The 19,718-nt window shown below is 35.5% G+C and overlaps 2 protein-coding genes and 1 long non-coding RNA gene across 3 annotated transcripts; all 3 read left to right on the top strand.

The window, feature by feature from the left end:
* Window positions 1-3,561: 3,561 nt before the first annotated feature.
* Window positions 3,562-4,440, top strand: LOC106418052 (glutathione S-transferase T3-like). The gene has a single exon (XM_022701985.2). The coding sequence runs from the start codon at window positions 3,562-3,564 to the stop codon at window positions 4,438-4,440; it is 879 nt and encodes a 292-aa protein (XP_022557706.2).
* Window positions 4,441-6,207: 1,767 nt separating this feature from the next.
* On the top strand, window positions 6,208-14,303 carry LOC125586913. Its single transcript, XR_007323444.1, has 2 exons — window positions 6,208-6,803; window positions 7,094-14,303. It is a non-coding gene; the product is annotated as an uncharacterized LOC125586913 (long non-coding RNA).
* A 2,101-nt stretch (window positions 14,304-16,404) lies between these two features.
* Window positions 16,405-18,726, top strand: LOC106347360 (probable glucuronosyltransferase Os04g0398600). Its single transcript, XM_013786884.3, has 8 exons — window positions 16,405-16,857; window positions 17,004-17,150; window positions 17,214-17,278; window positions 17,403-17,472; window positions 17,540-17,758; window positions 17,847-17,990; window positions 18,071-18,206; window positions 18,306-18,726. The coding sequence occupies exons 1-8, from the start codon at window positions 16,495-16,497 to the stop codon at window positions 18,533-18,535; spliced, it is 1,374 nt and encodes a 457-aa protein (XP_013642338.2). The 5' UTR covers window positions 16,405-16,494; the 3' UTR covers window positions 18,536-18,726.
* Window positions 18,727-19,718: the final 992 nt, after the last annotated feature.

Genomic DNA, 19,718 nt, shown 5'->3' with positions numbered 1-19,718 from the left:
TCACTCAAACAACTTCAAAACTCACCAAAATCTCATCAAAATTAAAACACTCTAAAATCTCCTAAAACACTTAATTCAATACACCCCCTTAGTGTTCCTAAGATTTTCCCTTACTTTACCAAGGGAAGTTAGCTTGTGTTTCTTCAAAAGATAATGATGTTACAAAAGTTGATGATATTGAAATATGGATTTTGGAGGACGCGGAGAAACACGAGTGGTCGTATAAAGAAATTCATCTACCTTTTCCTCGCTATGATCCAATTTCGCATGCCTGTTTAGATCTAAGAGGATGATGCCGGTGGGTTGATCTATGTACCATTAGAATTGGTGAATCCAGTTCGGACTCTATATTATGATCTGAACAGAAACGTCTACAGGAGAGTGGTAGTTGAAGGACTTGCGGATGACCAGTTTAGGCGCCGTAATGGAATTGGAGACAACGACATTTTACGTACCTTGGCTGTTTATTCCAATCAAATAGAGACTCTAATGTCGTTCTAAGACTTACATTTATTTTTCTCACTATATTCTATGCAATTCCTTAATATATGATACTTTCAGATCCATATTATATTTACAGAGACAAATATCCATCTTAGCTTTTGTTTCAACTGCCTGCATGAACACCAGCTCGTTTTCATACAGTCTGAGTACCGTGGAAAAAAAACCAATTATATAAAAAAAAAATAAACTTGTTCATTCAACCAAATGTGCTTAGCTCAATTGAAAAAAAAAATTATATGCAAAGTCTAAAGGTCATATAGTCAAATAATATGGTTTCGGATTAGGGGATTACAATTTCAGTCAAAACCCTAGCTACTGGCACTTTTTCTCTCTGGTTGATAGTAGATAGTATAGTCAATACAATTCAAACAATTTATGCAAGTTCAATATCTCCTTTTTAACATATTTTTTTTAAAAAGGTAGTACTTGTGAAGCCATTGATCCATATTATGAGCGGAAAGATTAGCTTGTGACCACATTGAATAGCTTGGATCATGGCCTGGATGTTTCCGGTGCATTCCACATTCTGTCATCTATGCGATCATGTATCCAAAAACTGAAAATAACACCAGCACTTAGCGGACAAAAAAGTGGACGTAGATGCAGTTGGAGGCCTCTTGAACTATGGTAAGTCCATATACAAAGCCTTCGTGTGGTTGTGTTGTTTGTTTACATGAGTAAAAGATTGGATTTTTATGAGTACACAGGACTCTTCCTGCTGGTTATCTAGAGGTTGGAGAGTCAGCTGCGGAAGGAGCAATGAGGGAGACTTGGGAAGAAGCAGGAGCCACTGTGGAAGTGATCTCACCTTTTGCTCAATTTGATATTCCTCTTATTGGCCAAGTAAAGTGCAAAACATTCCTAGTGTTATCCTTCTCTTCCCTCTTCATATCACTTTTACTTATAATGGCTGCTTGTTTTTTGGAGCAGACGTATGTTATCTTCTTGGCAAGACTTAAGAATCTTGATTTTGCGCCTGGTCCGGAGTCATTGGAGTGCCGTCTTTTCGCACTAGACGAGATACCGTTTGATTCCCTGGCTTTTTCATCTATATATGTAATATGTTACCTTAAACTTAGTAAGTATATGTATACAGAACAATCGCGTTTACTCTGTAGTCTCGATTCACTAGATTTCTAAACGTCATGTTTGTTGGCAGTACTTGGAAGATCTTAAAAAGGGGAAAGTAAAGTTTCACTCTGGTACTATAAATAAAAGGTGTGTTCCAAGTAATATGCCTTTGTGTGTGTAGAGTGATTATTTGAGAGATGTTGTTAACGGTATCACTTATGGTTTTTTTTTTTCAAGAACCCTTGATTAAGAAACTCCCAATGGAACACAAAAACTAGGTGTTTCTTAACTAAAGTGCTTAACTAACTTTTATTATTAAAAAAGTCATTAAAAACCCAAATGAGGTTATAGGGTTAATGATGCTCTTAGAGCAATATTATTGGTTAAAACCTCTGACAGGTTGCTTAAATTTTGTTATATATAAATATTTTATTTTACACTTATTTTAAAACAGAAAAGAAAAAATAAACAAATAAAAAAATAGGCATGCGGAGAAAATGTCACTAGGGTTCTATAATTTATCTTTTTAGAACTTGTGTCTTTCTTTCTCATTAATGTTTTACTTTTTTCTAATATTTTAATACTCAAAGATACTGCCCTCCGTCCCATTAATAGAGATGCTCTTAGACCATGTTTAACGCGGTAGCTTAAGTTAGGTTTTTAGAAAATTAGGCAATTAAAGAAAAAAAAGAAAAGGCTTATTTACTTAAGCTACGTCTCTAATTTAAGGGCCAGAAGAACCGTTCCTTCTGGGACACGAGTCACATGGAGAACGTTTTCGGAGGAGAAAACGAGGGATCGAGAAAAGTCGCTTCATTTCGACGCTTTCATCGTCGTGTTCTCTCATCGATGAAGGGGGAGAGAAAATCACCGCGTCTTCTCCACGGCGAACCAAATCGAAGAAAGGCTTCAAAAGCTCATCGACGAAGTGAAGAGAATCGCTGGTTCCTGTCCTCGACAAAGTGAAGAAACGAAACCGGTTGCTCTCCTCAAAGGAACCGGTTGCTCTCCTCGGTCGAATCGAAGGAAATTGCCGGGCTCGGTCGAATCGAAGGTAAAGGTCTGTTAATTTTTTTTGGTTGTTTGAATCCTTCAATTGGCTTAGTCAAATCGAGATGGTTTTGCATGTGAAGGACTGTGGTCTTACTGTTCGTGTGACAGATGGATCTTTTATGTTCTGTATACGATTTGTGTTACGGATTATGAGATTTGATTATGAGACTTGATTGTTTCCTTTACTGTCTTGATCGTTTGTGTATCAATTTGCATTTCATGTGTATTGATCGTTTGGTCTTCTAGTTTCTCTACAAATATTGTTTCCTTTACTGTATTGTAGACGTATAATGATCATGTCTAATGAGATGTTCATGTGTAATGAGATGTTCATGTGTATTGGTCGATAATGAGATGATCATGTGTAATGAGATGTTCATGTGTATTGCTCGTTTCAGTGTTTAGTATTGTCTGGTTATGTGGCTTGATCAATTTAAGATATAAATGTTGTGATTGTATTTGATTTGTTTCTGTTTTTCATTGTTTCAAATCGTGGATGGAGCATGTACATTACCAAGGTTCCTCAAACATAATGACGAGAAGAGAGAGCAACGCAGAGAAGAGCAAAACATGTAATACTTTTCGCTTTGATCTGTTGAATTGATTAGTGGTAGATATTGGTTGAATCTCGGTAATAAATGATCTGGTTAGGAGCCTTTAGCGTTAGATAAAGGTTGTGTAGGTATTAAATTGCTTTGTGATGAATGTTGCAGCTATATGTCAAGTTGAATAGGTTGCTTTGTGATAAATGTTTTAGATATATGTCATGTCTTTGTGATAAATGTTTTATGGTTGTTTATAACGTCAATTAAACACATCTTCATCTTCTCATTCTTGTAATGAATTAAACGCGGCTCTGCTCTTCTTTCTTCTGTTCTTCTCTTCCTTCTCCTGAGCTTCTTGTCCTTCTCTCTTCTTTGTACCCTTTCAGATATGGATGACAATCCATATCGAAATTTTGTTGATCTTCTTCAAAGTCAACAAGATAGTAGCTTAGGTTTAGACTCTTCTGGTATTCCTCTATTCGGCAGTGAAGCTAACGACGTTACAAACTTGGAAGAAGACACTCCTCTAGAGCGCAAGGAAAGAAGGACGTGGACGCCATCGGATGATATCGTGCTTATCAGCTCGTGGTTAAACACGAGCAAAGATCCCGTTGTTGGGAATGAGCAACGGTCTGTTGCATTCTGGAAACGAATTGCAACATACTTTTCGGCCAGTCCTAAGATTGCTGCCTCTGATAGAAGGGAAGCGGCTCATTGTAAGAAACGTTGGCATAGGATCAACGACCAAGTATGCAAGTTCTGTGGAGCCTATGAAACTACAACCAGAGGCAAAAGTAGTGGGCAAAATGAGAATGATATTCTCAAACTCGCCCACGAAATCTTCTTTAACAACCGTCATAAGAAATTCACTCTTGAACATTGTTGGAAGGAACTGCGCAATGACCAAAAGTGGTGTGATCTTTCAACTTCAAAAACTGAAGGAAGCTTAAAAAGGAGGAAGTGTGAGGACGGTTCACACTCAGCAAGTTCTCAAGCAAATTTAACCGATACTGGTGAAGATGATCATGTCACCAACCGGCCCCTGGGTGTGAAGGCTTCAAAAACTCGTGGTAAGAAGCCGCTTGTAGAAGGGAAAGAGGTGGCAGAGTTTGAGAGTATGTGGAGCATCAAGAAGCAGGATCTGGCTTTCAAAGAAAGGCTGTCCAAGATGAAACTACTTGAGAGTCTATTTGCTAAAAAAGATCCGCTTGCTGAGTATGAAGAGGCTCTGAAGAAGAAGCTCATAACTGAGTTGTTGTCTGATTAGTTTGCTCTAAGTGTAGCTGTGTACTTTGCTCTAAGTGTAGCTGTTTAATTTGCTCTAAGTGTTTTGTCTAAGTTGCTTTTGTTTGTTGATCTTGTGTTAAGTCTGTGTTTCTTGTTCCCTTAATTTTAATGAAGTTAATGTTCTTGTTATTGTTAAATTGAGCTTCTTCTCACTTGTTAACTCTATGTATATTTTGTATGATTGTGCAGGCTTAGTCTTTCCATCAACAAGGTGAAATCACGGACAAGGTGTGCAGGCTCTCTGTGTCGTTGTGGTCAAGAGGGAAATCACATGTTTTGTACGCTTGTAGTCTTGTCTCACGGGCATGTATTGTGTGTCTTCTGGTCATATGTCACATGTTTTGTAGTTTTGTGTGCGGGCCCTTTGTGTCGTTGTAGTTTTATGGTCTTCTGTCGTCATGAGTCACATGTTTTATAGTGTTGTGGTCTTGTGGTGTTCTGTCTTGTTCATGTCACGGACATGTAGTGTTGTGGTCTTGCGGTGTTGTGTACAATTTACCTCATCAAACAAGTTACAATCATGTAATCGTCTATATATGTGTTTCTTTCTTCTCTCCTTTGCACAATTTATCTCATCAACCAAGTTACAATTAAAACAAAGTCATTCTTCTCTCCTTTATACAAAACAAGTTCGTTTCTTTCTCTCCTTTCTCGCAAGTTCAGAAGTTTAAAACAAAGTGAAATTTTCTCCTTTTATTCACATTCTACTTTCTTATCACATATATGGCATCTTTTTCTTTTAACACTTTTGAGGGAGTAGATGACGAATCTTTTGATCAACATTTTGATCAATATTTTGATCATCATTTTGATCAACAATTTGAGCAAACATTCGAGATTTTTTCCATTGGTGATCATGGAGAAGAAAGGAAGAGAAGGAAAAAAAAGAGCTTATATCGAAAAAAATCGTGAAGAAGGCGATCTCCGTTTATGGAATGATTATTTGAGTGAAACTCCAACATACTCTCAAAATCTTTTCCGACGACGATTTAGAATGAACAAGCCATTGTTCATGCATATTGTTGATCGACTCTCCAATGAAGTGGAATTCTTTCGACAAAAGAAAGATTGTCTCGGAAGGCTTAGTCTCTCTCCACTTCAGAAGTGTACGGCAGCCATTCTTGTATTGGCATATGGTAGTGTGGCTGATACTGTAGACGAATACCTCCGACTCGATTCAACTACTACTCGGTCATGTTTGGAACATTTTGTGGAAGGAATAATAAATTTATTCGGCGAGGAGTACCTACGAAGACCAACACCGGATGATCTTAAACGTCTACTTGATATTGGTGAACATCGTGGATTTCCTGAGATGATAGGAAGCATCGATTGTATGCATTGGGAGTGGAAGAATTGTCCCACCGCTTGGAAATGTCAATATTCACGTGGTTCGGGAAAATTCACAATCGTTTTAGAGGCGGTTGCTTCGTATGATCTATGAATATGGCATGCGTTTTTTTGGACCTCCAGGTACCTTAAATGATATCAATGTTCTTGATCGCTCACCGGTTTTTGATGACATATTAAAAGGTCATGCTCCGCAAGTCACTTTCTCTGTCAATCGAAGTGAGTATCATTTGGCTTACAATCTCATCGACGGTATTTATCCGAAATGGACAACTTTTATCCAATCTATTCCAATACCACAAGGGCCGAAAGCGGTTTTATTTGCTCAACATCAAGAAGCTGTCCGAAAAAATGTCGAGCGTGCTTTTGGAGTCTTGCAAGCTCGCTTTGTCATTGTTAAAATCCGGCGCTTTTTTGGGATAAAGCCAAAATTGGGAAGATTATGAGAGCATGTATCATACTTCATAATATGATAGTAGAAGACGAACGAGATAGATATACTCAATTTGATGTTTCAGAGTTCCAACAAGGAGAAGACATCGGAAGTTCACATGTCGATCTCGATTTTTCTACATATATGCCTACAAATATCGCCAATATGATTGGTGTTCGAACTAGAATTCGAGATAGACAAATGCATCAACAACTCAAAGCTGATTTGGTTGAATTGATTTGGGTTTATCACACTAGAAGTAGTTGCTGAACTTTCTGGATGTGACTTAGCTCTTTGATCTTGAATTTGACTTATGGGTCAGTGCTTAAATCTGAGGTTTAGGTCTTAAAAAGGTTTAAGACTTTACAGATCGGAGGATTCGCCGGAGAATGCAGCTTTACTTATAGCAAGGAAGAGAAGATTCATCTGCCTTGAGTTATTGTAGCTGAACCAGAATGTTTTGGGACCTAGCTGATAAGGAGGAGAACACAACCTTGCCATCATTCGAATTCTGCAACTGCTACAAAGTCGCAAACCTCACAGAAACCATTCTAAACCCGGTAAACGTTTCTAATTTAAGAGTTAATGTCGATAAACTTTAAGTTATTGTCATGGAGCTGTTTTAGTTGTTTGTTGTATTTGAAGTTATTGTCATGGAGCTGTTGTGTTTGTTGTTCCTGTCGTTGTTGTTTTTAACTCAGTGTAAGAGTTATGAGTTAATGTAGCACCAAAGCTGGTGTTTGTTCTTCTTGTTATTAAACTGTGAACATTGCATTGCGATATGATTGAACATCAGGTCTTGTAGTCATGAAAGATTGGTTCTCACATGTATTGTATTGGAATTTTACAGATAAGAGATCTAATGGAGATACCAAACGACGACTCAGTGTTTTAAGAGGATAATATCATCAGTGGCGATTGCAGTTGCATGGACTGCTATAGTTACGGGCCGTCTTTCAAAAAGAAGGTGAAAAATAGTATGATGAAGGCAGAGCATCCATGGTTCTTTTGTTGTCTTGTTTTCTTGTATCACGAACCTAGAGTTTGTCTTGTTTTCTTGTATCACGTACATTGGTCACGTTGTTTTCTTGTATCAAGTACATGATTGTCTTTTCTTGTATTGCTGTGGTCACGTGTAAAATGAAAGTGTATCACGGAAATGAAAATGTATTCACTAGCCTTTGTACAAATAATAGCTTGTCATGAAAGTGTATTCACAAGCCTTTATTCTTTCTTCTCATGTTCTTCCTTCCTTTCTCATGTTTTTCCGAAAAGATGTCGAGCGTGCTTTTGGAGTCTTGCAAGCTCGTTTTGCCATGGTTTTTTTTTGTGAAATTATGTTTTTTTAAATCATTGTTTAAAATGCTATTTTTTACAATGTTTTATTTAATAAATAAATTTTATTTTTAATTAAACAATGTTTAATTTTTTTTAAGAACCCCTAAATAAGAGACTCTCATTGAAATACAAAAATGTTGGTGTCTCTTAACTATGTCTCTTAAGTAACATTTAATATTTAAAAATTATTAAAAGATGCCGAACATGTTTAACGTAATATAAGATACAGTCTCTTAGCTTTTCACTAAAAAAAGCTAAGAGACAGTCTCTTGAATAAGCGATTGTAATAATATCATAGAAGCCACACAAAGAAGTTGGGAGAACAAGACAATCGGAAGCAACGTACTTACCTGTGGATTTAGTCTCGGATATACTCTTACGTCTGCCTGCCAAATCTGCTGCTAAGTTTCGCTGCGTTTCCAAGGTCTGGTCCTCAATCACGACTCAACCATCTTTCATTACCTCGTTCACAGCTCGGTCAATTCCCCATCTTCTCATCTTGTCAGAGAAAAAAGGCAAGCTGTTTGGTTTCTCCATACCACAAAACCAGAATTTGGATAGCAAACCTCAACAGCAGGCGGAGATTTATGCGATGACATATCCAGAAAATCGTAGCTTGTTTTGAAACGTGTCCGTCCACGGCATGGTCTGCTCTAAAATATCACGGATGCTCACAATTTGGAATCCGACCATGAGACGCACCGTAACGTTGCGTCATCCCAAAAGAGAATGGAGTTACACGACCAGATTTTTAGGATTCGACCCACTTGATGGTACGTACAAAGTGCTGTCTATGCCTTGTTATCATCGTTCTGAAGGCGAGAATCGGCCTCTAGTCCTTACATTGAATGGAGATAATCAGGAGTCATGGAGACTCCTCCAAGAGATCACTGAACATATACCTTGCTCGTCTGGACAATGCATTAACGGGGTTATGTATTACTTTGCCTCTCTTAAACTTGACTTGACTGATTATATCCTGGTGAGCTTCCATGTCAGATCTGAAAAGATGAGTATGATCAAAGCACCATGGAAGTTAGCTTGTGTTCGTAAGATTTTCCTCGTAGTTTACCACGGGAAGTTAGCTTGTGTTTCTTCAAAAGCTAGTGGTGTTACAAAATTTGATGATATTAAAATATGGATTTTGGAGGACGCGGAGAAACACGAGTGGTCGTATAAAAATATTCATCTACCTTTTCTTTGCTATGATCCAATTTCGCATGCCTGTTTAGATCTAAAAGGGGTCAATGATGCCGGTGAGTTGATCTATGTGCCATTAGAATTGGTGAATCCGGTTCGGCTTCTATATTATGATCCGAACAGAAACAGCTACAGAAGAGTCGTAGTTGAAGGACTTGTGGATGACCAGTTTAGGCGCCCTAATGGACTTGGAGACGACGATGTTTTACGTACCTTAGCTGTTTATTCCAATCACATAAAGACTCTAATGTCTTTGTAAGACTTAAAACTTTTATTTTTCCACACTATAGTTTATGCAATTCCTCAATATGCTACTTTCAAATCCAAATTATATTACATAGATAAATCCATCTTAGATTTTGTTTCGATTTTTTTGCATGAACACCTATCTCTACATATGCATCAAACGATTTAGAGGCTGGAAATTTGGTTCAAAAACCGCGGATAACCCATCATTTGACCTGCTGGGGATTGAATGTTTAAGATGTTGGATGGATGCGGATCGACCCGATATTTGTCAATCCGCCGTTTTTGTAAAACAAAATAGAAATTAAGAAAAAATTCTTATTTATCTAAATTTTTATTTTAAATATTTTATAGTATATAAATATATTAATTAAAATTATTTTATAAAATTTGTTTTCATTTTTATAATATACAATATATATATTATTACAATAAATTAAAATATATAAAAGTTATTTTTATTTAAATTATTACAATTCATGGATAACCCGTGGATACAAACTTAAACAAGTTAGATGAAGATCTACTAAATTTTATATGTGGTTTATGCGGGTCAAATGTTTTTTAACTGCCAATTCCCGTGGAGGGGATCAAGCGGGGCGAATTTGACCCGTTTCCCAACATTACTTAGAATTCAATGTAATAAAAAATAATCCTTATCATATGAAAACTAGGTATGGATGTTTGAATATTCATTTCAGATTTTTGAGTTCAACCTTCTAGTATTCATAAAGTTTTATATATTTATGTTTGGATCAATCAGTTTATAATATTTCATGTTCGAATATAGTTTATATTTTATTTCAAGACCCATTTTAGTTTAGAGTTAAAGTTATTTTGTATCATTTATTAAATTTTTGGGTTCTGTTATATATATTAACGTGGATGTCCATCATAGGTCCATAAGTCCATGTTCTAAAAGGTTTTAAATCCTAACTTTGTATTCCTAAATATAGTTATTGTTGTCTACAGACTAATAATAAGAACAACCGTTTCTCTCTTTCTCTTGATTCACAACACGTTATCAGCACGAAACCCTAACTCTGAGCAGAACCTAAATACATGAAACCCTAGCCGTTTAGGCAAAAACCCTAGACGTACTCGTCGTAACCTATCGTCTAATTTTATTATCTCTGACCACATGAAATCAACGTAATTGTGACGACGAGTAACTCAAGATTTTCTATTCCCATTCTACATTGACCGTCTCCAATCTATCTCATTATTACTGATCGAGCTAGGTATTTTTTTCGTATTGTTGACCAAATCTATTCATGGATTTTATTTTTGCTATTACGACGTTCATCTAATGGCTTATGATTATGATCCAATGCTTATTATTTTATGTTATAATTGTCTAGAAATGCAGTTATGTTCTCTTTTATGTAGCTATATAGATCTGTGCTTCCAACAAATCCGGTCTCCGTTCCAGTTATTCTTGATTTCACTTTTAGCCGACTAAATTTTCTTTCAATAGATCTATGTCTCCTAACACCTTCGAGATAAGTAACTATATCTCTTGTTTATTTGCTATGGGTAACTGTGATGATGTTTGTATTATACTTACTATCATGTCATAGATTATATCCCACTCCGCTTGTTAAAATCAATCGACATGTATGTATATATTTAATTTGTTTGATTTGATTTGTTTGTAAGACCACATGTTCATAAGTTGCAATATAATAGTTTAGAGAATATCAACCAATATTCATTGGTTTGCTATTTGTTGATTTGATCAAAGTTTATTGTTCTTATATCGCTTGTTGTTATAACATGAAAGTTGGAAAACGATTTATTATCATGTGGAACATAACAGATAACTAAAATTGATAAGGGTGATCAGCTTAGTGAATAGGTCATATACTTCCTAAGAGCATGATTAACTGTAAAACCGTTTATGCTGTTCTTAAAATTTTATTTTATTTTTATTTTTTTTGTCATAAAAAAATGAACCAATCGCGGGCCGCTACGTGGGGTCCGCAAACAGCGGCCCGCAAACAGTGCAAAAACTCTTCCAAAATCGATCCTTATTTCGTGACTTTGGGGACCGGTTTTTAAAATTTAAGTGGGGCCCACACATTAATTTTCTGAAGAAACCACTTTAAGGACCCGCGATATTCATGGTCTAATTGTTTATTGTTTGATTTGATGTTGGTTGCTTTTCTCGGTTAATTAAGCATCTTGGATTATTTTAAATTCATGACATGATTAATTTTATATTATTGTTATTGATTCGTTTATATAACGCTTTGATTTTATACGGTCATGATTTATATTCTGAATTTTTTTATTATTATATATATTTCTAATAAAATTTGATTTCTTGTAGAAATATTGATGTGTACTAACATAATAGCCATATTTATATGAGCAAGTTTATAATATTTCAGGATTATCTACTTATTATGAAGGAGATGATATAATATGAGATTATAAACAGCTGAAAAAAATATGAATGGTTGGATCTCCGATCTCTATTGCCCTTCTCGTTATTAAGATAAGTAAATTTTTATTTGTCATACTTTAAATACAAGGTTAATAAAAATCTGATAAGGTAAAACACTTTATATGAAAGTTAATACATGTAGTTTTAGTAAACCGATTGATTGAATCAAAACTTTGTTAAATAGCATGAAAATAGGAAACTACTACATATAATGATTGCTATATGAGTATTATTTACTTCATAATATAATACAATGTTTATGAGAATATATATCTCTAATTTGGAATACTTTATTATTATATTTCATTACCATTATATATATTTGAGAGTTTTAAGCTTAAAATCTTGATCTTAAAAGATCCATAAGTTTTGGAGAATAATCCAAAGAAAAGTATGATCACCTGAATGTGATTATCTAAAGCTCATTATTTATTTTTCATCTAAAGATTACCAGACTTTGAGTCTATAAATACATCTCAACTATATTGGATGTTAAGCTTAAAAGTAATATTTTTAGAAGAAAATTTTAATGATGCATATTAGAAAATATTACAAGACCTGGAGTCTGTAAATATAGCTAAGTTTATAACTATATTTTTTCTCCTTGAGACTGAGAAAAATAATGAGCTATTGATGTAAGATGATAAATCATGTCTAGTTGATCATTCTCTTGAACAAAATATGACATTTTATATTGAGAAAGAAAATCAACATTTTGTCAAGAAAGTGGACATAAAGTGGATGTAGACATGAATGTGGATATAAATAAGGTCAAGATCCAAAGAGTTTCTTTTTAGAACTCATACTCTCACTTGAATTTGAGATAATAAAGATGGTAATAAAGAAGAGATATAATTCAATCATCTAAAGATGAAAAGAAAAAAAAATTATTGTGAGTACTTTACAAGCTAGTAAAACCTTATAGAATGATATATATGAATGCTTAAGAAGAATACATAATATTTGTACATAAGAATGCAATTTAAAGTCTTTATTGCATTATATTCTAAGTCTCAAAATTTAGAAAGATATGAGAAAGAATACATGACCCATATAGGGTATGTTGTTGATTCAAAAATGAGAATCATTCGAGATTGATAAACTTTTATTAGTATCATCTCGAGGGGAAGCGTTAAAGAATCTCACATTTTATATAATAAGTAAAACTTCTAGAAGATTATGTTTCCACTCAAATTGAGATTGATGAATATTCTTAAGGTAACCAATAGCATTATCAACTTCAGGTGGAGATTTAGAGAATCCCACATCTCTGGTAAGTGAAACATCCAGAAGTATGTTCACACTGGAAATAGACTTGAGGAGTCATTTATAAAATAACTAGAGGATTTAGAATCTAATAATGATGAGACAATAAGTAAAGGGAAATATTGAATACCATCAATCAGAAGTATCACCAAGGCACTATTGTATTGTACTACACAATGATTAGAAAATGGAGATAAATGTAGTAGTAAACCAGAAGTTTACTAGAAGTGTAATGTTTGGCAAACCGATTATGCCATCCCGGTTTAGTAATGATGTGAAAGATAATCATATAAACATTCGTTGAAAAACCAGAAGATTCTTACGAATGATATGTTATATGTTGCTTGCTTACAAGACAATGTAAGAATACGACTTTCACCAGTCAAATAGATGTGGATTCTATTTATACAAGGAGCTGTTTGTGGGCTTGATCACCCACTGGTGGACTGATCATCCACCATATGCATCGACAAGAAGGTCTAATGTATCCTTGTCATAGATCCGCGACCTGATGTTTGCGAGACTAACTGGTAATACTGGTGAAATCACAAGCAATTGATGATTATTTTATGCATGTGTGGATACATGATGAACATCTTGTAGCTAATGTTCATATTTAAGATGCAGCAGCATTGATTCACATAATGCCAAAGAGTAATTAAGAACTCTCCCATTAAATTGGTTTTGGGTCAAGAACCAAAGATCCCATCTTGGAAATTTGGATAAGTTGTACTTGCTCCCCCACACCGCTAAAAGATGGGACCTCAAAGGAGGTTATGAATATGTTGGATATGATCTCCATTGATGATAAAATCTAAACTATTTTATAAAATTTATTTAAAGACTCGAAAGTTAGTCTATCCAACATTAAGGGGAGAAAATAAACTGCTGGAGAATGAATGAGTTGAATGAATTATCATTGATCCTCAGACTAAAGAGCGTAAATAGAAATCCAAAAAGAATGTATGGAGATAATTCTATTACAAAGATTAGCATATGAATTGCCAGACTCATTTACTGACCATAAGAAAGTGATTAAGTCACAAGTACCAGCTGTAGATGCTCCTAGTTAAAATGGATGTCCCAGAAGGACAATATCAAACTGCTAATGTGTTTAAAGAGTGCCTGAAGGGTGAAAGACCTATCTTTCCAAATATAATAATCCTCAGAAGAGAAAAGGAGCATGAATGAGAATGGCCGAATCGAGGAATGAAATATTAAGGATCTCGAGAAGAGATAGGAAACATGACAAAAAAGAAATTCAGGTACCTGAGAATAAAGAAATCTCAAATAGCTATGTAATGTCTGGAACAATATGGAACTGATATCAAATCGCGTCGTGAATATTTATGCATGCAATGTAGCAGTTGATGAGAATGAGAATCATGAACCATCTATTGAAAAGTGTACACAATATGATAAATAACCGAAAAGGGAAAGTAACAATAGATGTAGGGTTATAATCTCTTCGAAGGAGAAGAGTATTTGGACAAGTAGTCTATACACCTGAAGGTGTAAAACCAGTGGCTCATAAATAGGTCTTTATATGAAAAATAGATGCCATAATGAAATCATGAGATGTGTTGTTGTAGTTGCACAAGGATTGTCACAAAAGACCTATAATTGATTATAAAGAAACACATCATCATGTGGTGGAAGCAATAGTTTTCAAGTTTCTTTAGTCTAGCAACAAAGAAAATGAATTGGAAGCCACTGAAAATGACATTTATGTGAAAGTTCCAAAAGAATATAAACTACAAGAAGCAGTAAACCCCATAAGGATTTGGACTACTAAAATCAATAAATGCTAGTTCTCGAGAAAATTACCGCGCGAGTATATTGAGCATATAAAGTAAATAATTTTTGGTCATGAAGTACCATAATATTGAAAATTTACTGATCTCTTTCATGATTGAAAGATGTGATTTTTATGACAAGAATGATAGTCATACTTGTAACTTTTACAAGAAGAAAAAGAATAACTCATATGTATAAGTATACATAATGTGTGAAGGTTTAGAAGATTGTCTATAAAAGAAAATTTGGATACAGAGTCCTAATAGATCAAAATATGATATTTTGTGTGAAAGAGATACTATCAACCATAAGTCCAATGGTCTAAAAATTATCTGACAATTAAACGAGTTTAATCACTAAGGATATACTTATAGCAATTCCTAAAAAAAAATTATATATATGATGAGAATACATCTCCCAAAGATGATATTTACAAGGGGAGAATATGATGATGCGCGTGGTTGTACTCTTTTTCCTTATCATCGGTTTTGTCCCATTGGGTTTTCCATGTCAAGGTTTTAACGAGGTAACAAAGAACACACAAATGATACACCTAAAGAGGAATGTTATCAATCTTCCAAAGTATTTTTTGAGATTTAGAGAAGCAGGAGACAATGAGATAGATCAATCATACTTGAAGGAGAATCAAGACATGAACACATTCCATTCGCGATAAAGAATCGAAGGTTGAAAGATTACCAATCAAAAGAGACCTTCTATATGTAATTAAAATATGCAATTAGTTTCCAGAGAAAGATCTTTGAGTCTATTTTCATCTCCAATTTGAATCAAGTCATTCTCCATGATAGAACTCTAGATATGGTTGTTTTCGTGGGACATGTACAAGTTGTCTCAGAATACCTAATATCGTATGATATTCAAAATACCGCTTGGTATTTTCATCTTAACAGAGCCAGATCGGTGCCTAAAGTTAGACATGGATGTTAGCTTAGATTTCCAAGTGTTTTAAAGTCATTTTATCTAACGGTCACCAAGATATTCAAGTTTTAATGAGGAATGTCAAATCTGCCAAGAGAAGTGAACCGGTCCAACCCCAAGAAGAAGGAGTTAATTCATCACATTGGATTGTGTCCTATCAGATATCTCAAGTTATGTTCTCATCAGGGGGAGTAGATGCGCGCTGCACTCTTTTTCCCTTCACCACGGTTTTTCCCACTGAGTTTTCCTGGCCCATAAACTCATGTTCTAGAGGGTTCTAAACTCTAACTTTGTATTCCTATATATAGTTATCGTTGTCTACAGACTAATAATAAGAACAGTTGTTTCTCTCTTTCTCTTGATTCAAAACAGTTCAAATATTTTTTAGATATTACACATCGAGTATTTCGGATCTCAAGATTCTAGGTTTTTATCAAAACCTATAAATTAAAATGTTATTACGGCAACAAAACACACAAAGAGAAAAATGACTAGAATATGTTTTATTAAAGAGGTAAAATATATATATTAAAATAAATATTTAAAAATAATAAATCATTTTTTATTTTCAAAAAAGTATTCAAAACTTTTTTCTAATTTTTTCTTTTGCGATTTTTTAGATTTAACTATAATCCAAAACTCCTAAACCTTAAATTTTAAACTCTAATCCAAAAATCCTAAACACATCTCCTCTCAAAATCTACTAATTCTAAATTTTAATATTTGTTAACTCTAAAGTTACAAATGTTTTTTACCTTTTTATTAAATATAAAACCTATTTGTCATTTTGACAAGATCCTTTTTTTTCGAACGCCAATATGTAAACTGGGCCACCAGTCTTTATTCTAAACCCAGTGGGCCTTTCAGTAAATTTATTCTAAACGGTGCCGTTTAGCTAACACCCGACGTTACGATCTGGACGTCTTTGCAAGATCTAATACCTAGAAAATGCTTTCGATTTCAAAGAAGCAAATGAACAAACAGTGAGCTAGAGAGAGAGAGAGAGAGAGAGAGAGATGGCGAGCTTAAGTAGTAAGCCTAGAAACTTCGGTGCGTACAGTCACTACTACGCCACTCCCTGCACCCGCACTCACCAGATCGGAGCTCTGTTTCTCGTCGTCTCCACCTTCTTCCTCACCAGGCTTTTCGACCAATGCTACTCCGTTACTCCGGCGATCGATCTCCACCGCACTTATTCCTCGGCCGTCACGAGCGATGACGGGGTTCTACGGTGGCCGGAGCGAGGGTACGGATCCCACCTCTCGCTGAAGATGTACGTGTACGACGAGAACGAGATCGACGGACTGAAAGAGCTTATGTACGGAAGGGACGGTAGCGTCAAAACCGCCGCGTGCTTGAAAGGCCAGTGGGGATCTCAGGTGACTACTACTGGATTCAGTTTTGATTAGATAGATTATCAATAGGAAGCGTCTCTAGAATTGGATTTAGAAAATGTTATCAAGTTGGAGATGTGTTAGCTAAACGGCATCGTTTTGATTCTGTTGCTTATGATGATGATGATTAGGTTAAGATACACAAGTTGCTTATGGAGTCAAAGTTTAGAACGAGTAAGAAAGAAGAGGCGGATCTGTTCTTTGTGCCAGCTTATGTTAAATGTGTGAGAATGTTGGGAGGTCTTAGTGACAAGGAGATCAATCAGACCTATGTCAAGGTGAAACCAAGTCGTAACTCACTCATGCTTTATGTATGACTCACATGTTCTGTGATTCACTAGGTTTTGAGTCGAATGCCGTATTTTCGAAGATCCGGTGGTCGTGATCATATATTTGTTTTTCCAAGGTATACTTTAGTTGTTCTTTTTAATTGTTTTCGTGATCGAGAAGTAAAGTTTTTTTTTTCTTCTGTGAATTGTATTGTTTTGTGCTGTCTGTGACATTAGGTTTTCTTTGTTATGCTAATGTAGTGGTGCTGGAGCTCACTTGTTTAGATCCTGGTCAACATTTATCAACCGTTCTATTATCCTCACTCCCGAGGTACTTCACTTGCTCTCTGTTGAGGAATTTCTTGTTTTTTGGTAGTGAAGGTTCTATGCGGATGCAGGGGGACAGGACTGACAAGAAAGACACTACTGCTTTCAATACATGGAAAGATATAATCATACCGGGAAACGTTGATGATGCCATGACTAGAAATGGACGACCTGATGTTCTTCCTTTGCCTTTGTCGAAGAGGAAGTATTTAGCTAATTATTTGGGTCGTGCGCAAGGGAAAGCTGGTAGACTTAAATTGATAGATCTCTCAAAGCAGTATCCAGATAAGGTTTAGTCTCACATTGTTTCTTGAAGCGGTATCTATGTGGTTGTCCTTTCCTTGCTTGCTTGTTTCTTATGGGTGGTTTTGTGAACAGTTGGAATGTCCAGACTTGAAGTTCAGCGGAACTGAAAAGTTTGGAAGAACAACATATTTTGAACATCTGAGAAACGCCAAGTTCTGCCTCGCTCCTCGTGGGGAATCATCATGGACTCTTCGCTTTTATGAATCATTCTTTGTGGTCTGATCTATCATCTCTTTTCCCAAACTTTTAATAACTTGGCTTATGTCCTCATAAACATTGTGATTTTGGTTGTTCAGGAATGTGTCCCAGTTCTCTTATCTGACCACGCCGAGCTACCTTTCCAGAATGTCATCGACTACGCTCAAGTATCCATCAAATGGCCATCATCTCGAATAGGAGCAGAGCTTCTTGATTACTTAGCTTCAGTACCCGGTAACAATAAGTTACTTTAAAACTGCATTCTCTGATCATTTGGTTTCCTCAGATTCTCAAGTTTTAAGAAATTTAACAAGACATGTCTCTCTTTCACAGATAGAGACATAGAAGGAATGATAGCCCGTGGTAGGAAGATTAGATGTTTGTTTGTGTACGGTCCAGATTCTGCACCATGCAGTGCGGTTAAAGGGATTCTATGGGAGCTTCAACGCAAAGTGAGACATTTCCAGCAATCGACCGAGACGTTTTGGCTGCACAATGGTAGTTTTGTGAATAGAGAACTGGTCCACTTCAGTAGCTGGAGACCTCCTATGCCTCTGCCTTGAGGTTTCAACATCCCACAAGAATCTCTTGTTTCCACGATGATGAAGTTGAGTTTTTTCTTGTATGATCTTTTACACATACATATAGCTTAAATAGTTTTTGTGACATAATTGTTTTGTACATACCAGGACAAAAAAATAGTGACTGTACAAGATCTTATTTGACTAAAACTCAAATAGTTCTTTTTCCGATATTTACATTTCTTAAAGCTATGAAAGAAACCAAGTTGGATCGGAAACCAAACCTGAAATCTGGTTAATATTTGGGTTCAATTAGGCTGTACCTTGAAACCATGTTCTGTAATCCCGCATGAGATAGCATCTTTTTCTACACGTGGAAACTATTGATATGAATATAATTGGTGATTAAGATAGGGACAAACAAAATCATATAAACGGCAATTTGGCAAATGCAATGGTGTTCTCTAACTAGAGAGTAGAGAGAAGAGGACATCGTCAAATCATCCAACTGTGTTGTCTAGGGGGAATCCGGAATCGTATCTATCTAAGAGCTCTAGCAAAATAATAGCAAAACGTTAGATATCCTGTTCCATCCCACATAAGATAACTGAACCGAGTGTACTAAGAAAAAAACTAATCTGTAAATTTCTAGCATCGTGGAGGTGCTTGTATGTACAAATACCTAACCCTGTGTACTTAATTCTTAATACATTCGGTTCCTAACTGAAGATGCTAGGAAATAACTATAGTATATATATGACTTGGATTAATCCATTCATTGTCTTCGAATGTATAGTAAAAATCATGAATTGTGTGCAAGCAAGTCAGGGGGGGAAGAATATTATGTAGATATTTTCTGCTGGTAAACATTTACATGTAGATTTTTCTTGACGGATCAAAGGAACTGAGATTTTTTGGCCGACATGTCATCGGACTTAACAGAAGCAACCAAAAAGATGAGAAGATGCTTTGTCTGTAGAAGGACAAACGCTTTGCTACAGTAATCTGCCGACAAGAAACCAATAATATTATCACACGGAACAGAGTTCCACACGTAAATCATCATGCCATGTTTGTATGGATCAGCCGTTTATCAGAATGGATCCAAATCCTTTTGTTTGGTATGTACGTTATCGAAAAACAAGCCTCCGTGTATAAACACAGCTCTCCAGAATTAATAAGAACTTTCTATTTTAGGTAAATACATTACAAGGCCATGGTTATG

This window comes from Brassica napus, chromosome C5 (assembly GCF_020379485.1).
Source record: "Brassica napus cultivar Da-Ae chromosome C5, Da-Ae, whole genome shotgun sequence".
NCBI classification, from domain to species: Eukaryota; Viridiplantae; Streptophyta; class Magnoliopsida; order Brassicales; family Brassicaceae; genus Brassica; species Brassica napus.
This window is presented reverse-complemented; position numbering and strand designations above follow the sequence as displayed.